Source organism: Triticum aestivum, chromosome 6A (assembly GCF_018294505.1).
Source record: "Triticum aestivum cultivar Chinese Spring chromosome 6A, IWGSC CS RefSeq v2.1, whole genome shotgun sequence".
Classification (NCBI taxonomy): Eukaryota; Viridiplantae; Streptophyta; class Magnoliopsida; order Poales; family Poaceae; genus Triticum; species Triticum aestivum.
In genome coordinates this window covers 48,257,552-48,264,080 of record NC_057809.1, presented here as the reverse complement: position 1 = coordinate 48,264,080, position 6,529 = coordinate 48,257,552, and the positions used below count along the sequence as shown (strand labels likewise).

The 6,529-nt window shown below is 44.3% G+C and overlaps 1 protein-coding gene across 1 annotated transcript; it reads right to left on the bottom strand.

Moving 5' to 3' along the window:
- Window positions 1-1,294: 1,294 nt before the first annotated feature.
- LOC123130220 (uncharacterized) lies at window positions 1,295-5,694 on the bottom strand. Its single transcript, XM_044550172.1, has 8 exons — window positions 5,148-5,694; window positions 3,966-4,013; window positions 3,399-3,536; window positions 3,176-3,319; window positions 2,557-2,633; window positions 2,410-2,465; window positions 2,229-2,332; window positions 1,295-2,117 (listed from the first exon to the last, which is right to left on the bottom strand). The coding sequence occupies exons 1-8, from the start codon at window positions 5,622-5,624 to the stop codon at window positions 1,794-1,796; spliced, it is 1,368 nt and encodes a 455-aa protein (XP_044406107.1). The 5' UTR covers window positions 5,625-5,694; the 3' UTR covers window positions 1,295-1,793.
- Window positions 5,695-6,529: the final 835 nt, after the last annotated feature.

Below are 6,529 nucleotides of genomic sequence, written 5' to 3'. Positions count from 1 at the left end.
AGATCCAAGAACCAAAATTTATCCCTCAACTATGAGGGGAGGTAAAGAACTGCCATCTAGCTCTGCACTTGATTCACCCTCTGTTTTGAGTAAGCTTGCGACACCTAAACCTGCTTCTGGCATTCATTCTGATATGTCGCATGTTATTGATGATGACACTTCTGCTATGCATGATACTTATGATGAAACTACTTCTATGCTTGATACAATAATGTAGACATTTAACTTCTACCTATATGCTGCAATTGTGAAAAATTATCTACAAGATGTGTCCCTATCTGCATTAAAGAAGTTCTGAAAGAAGATATGAACCGCCAAATTATTGAGTATAGTAATATAGAGATTTAAATTCTACCTATTACAGTTTTTGTTGCGTGTATACGTGTCACATCCCGACTTAGAGTACAATAAGAATGATAAACTACCCATATCAACAAGGTGAGCCTTTTTTTCAGGAACCCATCCGAAAGGAACCTTAAAGTCAAGCAATTTTAGGATGGGCGATCGACCCAGGAGTTGATCCTAGGTCCGCCCGAGTAAGGACAAAATGCACAGAAACTACTAATGTTGGTCTGTGGGGCCAATCTAGATTCTAGATGGTAGCCGGGCGCAACGGTCAGGAAATGATGGGTTTGGCCGGGGTGTTACAATATGGATTATCGAACATCCTCGGTTAGTTAGCACCCGACACATGTGGTTGGTCCACCCCCATGGTCCATTTTGTATCCCAGTTCGTTTGGTTCTTGATCAATAAAACCTAGCTTTACCGGTTAAAAAAAAGGAGAATGTGCCAACGCTGGCGGAAATCGGAGACCAGCAGAGGTCGTTCGTCCTCATGCCATTCTCTGAACATTTTTAAGAAAGCCCTGAAGATGATGATTCTACTAAGCTTGTCTCTGAGGCCTTGAAGATCGCCTCTGATCTGTATGCGTGTGACGGTATGAGGTTTTAGTTTTGACCCCATTGATTTTTTTTCTAATGGATGAATTGATGGTTTGTGGTGTAAACGGATGATCCGCCTTATAACTCCATCCAATCCATAATAATCGGAGTCGGAGGTAGTACATTGCAAAGTAGTACCAGCCAGGTTGTGATTCAAACAGCTTAAGAAGCAGAAGCAGACAGGGTAGTACGAGTAAATTCTTGGAATACAAAATATTAGATCTAGATACGCCCAGAATAGGTCCTATTCTTCTACCTTTTCCAGGTAGTCGATGGCTATTCACAGCTACCACCTGGCGGAATATTAGGGGTAAAATGGAAAATAAGGTGAATGATATAGCATGTTCCAACACAGGCAAGGCAGCGTAGCCAGCAGAGATACAGAATCAGAAACAGAAGTCCAGCACATATGAACCAATCATACAACTAATCAAACGACTACCTTATGTATATGCCAAACTGATCAATCCAATGGCGCCAGCAGTATGTATCTTTGCCAACACAAGAAAGAATGTCCATCCATCCAGTGGCACCAGCAGAGTATGCGCCAACAGAAGAAAGAAACTGCTTCATTAGTTCATTCATTCATAGGTAGGCAGCAGCCCAACTCAACATTATTAACCTAGCAAAATCTGTTGCATGGGAGATCTATTAGTATATACCAGCCAACAATTAGCAACAAGTTCAATGTGATCACACAAGATTCACTGTATACCAGCCAACAGAAGAAGAATGCACAAGTGTACATGCTATGCCTACCCCAACTTCGTCGATGCGTCTACTCTACCACTAAACTCAGCAACACTCTCCTCCATAGGCAGCAGCCCAACTCAACTTTGATCCAGCGGAATCTATTCACTTGAACTCTCATCGCCAGGATGTTCTCTCTGGGAAGTCTGTTGGCTTGAACCCTCATCAGCAGCATGTTCTATCTGGGAAGCCTGATGACTTGAACTCTCAGCTGGAGGAACACGCGGGTAGATGATTTCGTAATGGTTTGCCGAGTACAGCAGGGTCACTCTCGGACGGGGAACTCCGGGGACAGTGTAGATATCTGGATCATATCCTCCTCGGACTCGCTCCACTCTGAGGGGTATCTCAAGCGCTCTGGCCAAGGCCACCATCATGACATGATCCGTGAACCGACGAGCTGGAGTGACGCGCTGAAAGCACCACTGTTCGTACAACAACAACAGGAGGTTAGGTAAGTTGAGTGTCATGTATCCAGGAATGGATGCATTGGAAATCAGCATGAGGTAATGTACGGGAGAATATGCATCACTCACATCTTGAAGATTGTAATTTCCACTGAGCCCTGGTATAAGCGGTTCATACACCTCGTCGTGCCAGCATATCTCGACAGCTACTACTAATCTGAGGAAAATAAAAACTATCCAAGAAAATGAGTCAGAAACATGAATTACATGAGAACAAAAGGAAATATGACTTCAAGGGTGTTTTTCTCACTGTCTTGCGTCGTATCGTACTCGCTGAAGAACTCGAGAAGTTCCTCTTTACGGTAGCTAAAAATGGCACATATTATGTCAGTGAGATGGAATGCATTCGGCCACAATACTAATGATGGAATTGCAGAAAACCAAGCGAGTCAAAAACCTGCTAGTTGATTCCATGCCCTTCCACCTGCCATGACTCTTCCATCTCATTACTTTCTCGATCAGATTCTTAAATGCCTGAAAGAACCAGCGACGCAATAATTCACAGTTGATAATCACATATCATAGGTTACAATGATACATACAGATACTGATCAAATGATCAATAGCAAGATATAAAAGAACACAGCTAAGACAACTCGCTTGAGAAGCTTCAGTCATTAAGCATATACTATAGCATAGTAACAGAACAGTGTGATGCCTATACAATAACAATCAGTAGGTGCGCACTGTTACAGTGCTCAAACAAGCATAAAATTATGTTATTTCCTCATTATATTGCCGGTGTTCCTTTGCAAGTAAATTTTCTTAAGCCCGTTGGTACCATCGGGCTGTTAACTTTACAATAAACTTCAATTCAGTTATTGCCAACAGTGTGTAAAACTGTGACGGCATCCAACTACTGTAAAGCAATTGTGCATCTCCTGCAAGTGACAAAGATAGTGAGATGCCAGATGCAGAGATGCTGCTTGAAGTGTACAGTAACCTGAATAGAATCATTATCCCTTGCAAGCATGTTTATCCAAGAAATAACAGTTATGGACAAGGCGAGAACTTACTCTGCTGCTCCTGGAAAACTCAGACTCGTTCCATCGAAACTCAGACTCGTTCCATCGAAGAGCTGCAAAGTGCAGATTCACCATATCAACAGCCTGAAGGAGACGGTGTTCCTCATGTGTGTCCTGCCTATCAATAACTTGCTCCTGTTGTACATTCGCGAAAACAGAGAAAGTCAAATAACTAAACCTACATCCTATGATAAGGAAAAGAGGGGAAACTTACAAGGTACGAAAATATGAAACTCCTGTAGAAACACTCCCCATCTCCAATCACCGATCTACATTCCGAATAGGCATCAAGATGGTTCGCCTCATCAGAAGCAAGCTTATGATGCCTTCTGACTTCAGTGATGGGATGTGTCTGCAACGAACACACAAATATGAGAATTCAAATTACGCTGTGTTGAACATGGAAACAACATATCTAAAAATGTGATGGAAATTTTGTTTTCATTCAAATATTCAGGTTTCCATGTTCTCTGGAAATGTTTGAAACCACTAGTATATAATCCCATCATTGATACTGATCGGTTGTTGTTCGGTAACAAAACAAGAAGATATCTATTAACACATGATAAACTCAACAACAGTAAAAGTACGATTCAGGTCCCATCAGACTATCACAACCAAGAGTGAACATACAATTTAGTATTTATAAAAGAGAACATAATCTTTCTGAACAGTTGATTGTACATGAACCACTCATCACAGTATCTTGTGATATAGGGCTTTGATCCTGATTTTTTGCACTTCCATTTTGAATATTATATTAGACAAAATGGAGACAAACCTGGTGCTTCACATGTTCCGAACATATTTCCCTTCCTTTTCTACGAATCTATTTGACAGGAAATGAAGAAAACAAAGTTAAAGACCATACATCCTGCCAGTCTTACAATTAAACAGAATCAACAAGAAGATCGGGTATTTCGAAACAAGAAAAAAAAACAATGATACATAGCAAGACCACAAAACGTGTGTCCAAAGCTTCTTTATTTTTTGCAACTATTTACATGAAATTATTCTGAGGCTTCTGAATCAGTTCCAGGCACCAATCGCCCAAATGGCGAAACTTCTCGACTAAATCCTAAAGTGGTTGCCGATTTTGCATGTAAATGGCAACTGATTTACAGGAATTATTATATTCATTTACGCAGTCTTGAACTAATGTCTAGATTAAAGTTTCTGATAACAGCATCCGTTTACAAAGGAAGCTCATACATTCGACTTCAGGCTCTGTTACCAAAATATTGTAGTAATCAGGACATGACCTCATGATTTCCCCGCATTTTACAGATAACAGTTTCAACAAGATCATAGCCGTTTGCTTCAGAATAAGATGACAGATTGTGGAAAGACCCACGAGCGACAAGGACCTGTGTACTGCTGCCAACATATGCCCAAGATTCCCCCTATATTCTAAGGATGCCACATGACGCTCTAACCAAGATTCAGATAATGTACGTCAAGTTAAGTAATCCCAAGCAAACCTTCAGGTTAACTTCCCCTATAACGCTATTCATCTACACTGGAAACTGATACATTTTGGCATCAAGATTTATTGCCAAAATATGACAGTCAGCAACCACTGCCAAGACATGATCCCCACATTTTTCACTTGCAGCAAAAGTGCAAAACATGCTATCATACCAAATAGAAGAATCAATTAGCACTGAACAAGAACAAGAAAATTAAGTAGCAAGCCTGGGAACCGAAATCTTGAGCAGTTTCGAATAATCACAACAAGATCCTCGCCTGTCTCTAAATCTCATAACGCGCCGGCCGCAAGAGGAACTCCTGTAACAATCAGAAAATACCTAATCCTCAAACTGTCCCCAAGATTCCATTTCTACTACTCTAAACTAAATCATCCCCAAGATTTCAGCAGGCTTAGAGATCACAGTTCCAATTCCACATCCCGAACAGAAAGATCGGCACACGGAAGCTAAGAAGTGCCAGATTCATGCCATACCTGTTCCTTCCGCTCGAGCGCCTCCTCCGCGCGCCACGACCTGAACATCGCAGGAGAATCCAATGAAGCGCCACGAGCACGTCGCAGCATCGCAATGGTCACCACCTGCCGTGTCCACAGCGCGTTTGCCACGTCGGCGGCCGCCTGCTCGATCGCCAGCCGCTGGTCGAACGCCAGCCCGGAGCCGGACGGCCCCGCCGCCGCCGCGTCGGGGTCCTCCCTCGCCGGCGACACCACGGGGTCGTCGCTCCACGTCAGCCACGGTCCGAAGGAGTCGTAGTCGAGAGAGGGGGCGGAGGAGCCTCCGGCCTGGTCGAGGGCCGTCGCGGCGGGAGGTGGCGGCGCGGCGGCGCTCGGGGCCCCATCCCCATTGGAGGAGGCGCTGGAGTTGGAGTTGGAGCCCCCATGGGCCGGTTCTTGGTGGTGGTCGTCCTCGGCCGGTTCTGCTGCTCCTGAACCGGAACCGGACGGTTCCATCGCGTCGCGGCGGGAGAAACTCGGAGGACTCGCGTGGCAATTCCGCGGACTCGCGAGGGTGTGGAGAGGAAACGTGTGGAGGGTGCGGGATGGAAAAAGGGGGGAGGAGGACTATTTATTTGCAAACTGTGAGGGCGGTTTGGTCCCTGTTTTGCCAAAAAAAAAAAAAAAACTCCACGGTAAACCACATTAGTACAGGAAAGGCACAGCTCCATTTGCAGATACAGCCCACAGGAAAGAATTATTTTTACAAGAAAGGCAATCGGGAATACGCGACCAATCCACCGCCAAAGGGTAGGATACATGTCAAGTCGCACAAAACATACAGTAGATTGCATCCGCGTCCTACATGAGTGCCGGCATAGCCATCGGACGACGCATCCGTTGAACAAAATCCAATCTGTCACTAGCAAGTCGTCTCTCGTGTTGCCAGCGCGAAGAGCAGAGATTGACAATAACAAAGGCTACCAAAAAAAGGCAAGACCCAAGAAAAACAAGAAATGAGATTATAAAATCGTGGTTTGCCGAAAGCAGAAACAGAGCTGCCAAGGATGCACGTGGTGAATAAAGCATCATCTTGGAAACTCGAACCGGATGCGAATAATCCTTGGAAGACAATAGATGATAAGATAATGACTCAATCGCACCAAGATCCCAATCGTTCCACCCAAGCCAAGTACCCAAGAGAGGGCCTCCAAAACCGGAGGTAGAAGAGGCTAACAGAAGAAGAGCAATGCATCCAACACTAGAGAGTAGCCTTATAGTCACGCATGAAAAATATATAAGGAAGAGTGTCACTAGGGTGAGGCGGGACAAGTGCCAAGGACATTACCTGATCACGTGGACCACACTCGCCTCTAGCGCTAGGACAAACATAGTGCAGTTCACGCCCTGTTCGGCGGCGG

What these genes read in the sequence shown, in the direction of transcription:
- LOC123130220 (XM_044550172.1), bottom strand. Translation starts at nt 5,624, where the DNA reads ATGGAACCGTCCGGTTCCGGTTCAGGAGCAGCAGAACCGGCCGAGGAC. An exon ending in CGGAACATGTGAAGCACCAG is followed by an intron (nt 3,537 to 3,965) that starts GTTTGTCTCCAT and finishes TGTTCGTTGCAG; the next exon opens with ACACATCCCATCACTGAAGT. An exon ending in GTACGATACGACGCAAGACA is followed by an intron (nt 2,333 to 2,409) that starts GTGAGAAAAACA and finishes TTTCTTGGATAG; the next exon opens with TTTTTATTTTCCTCAGATTA.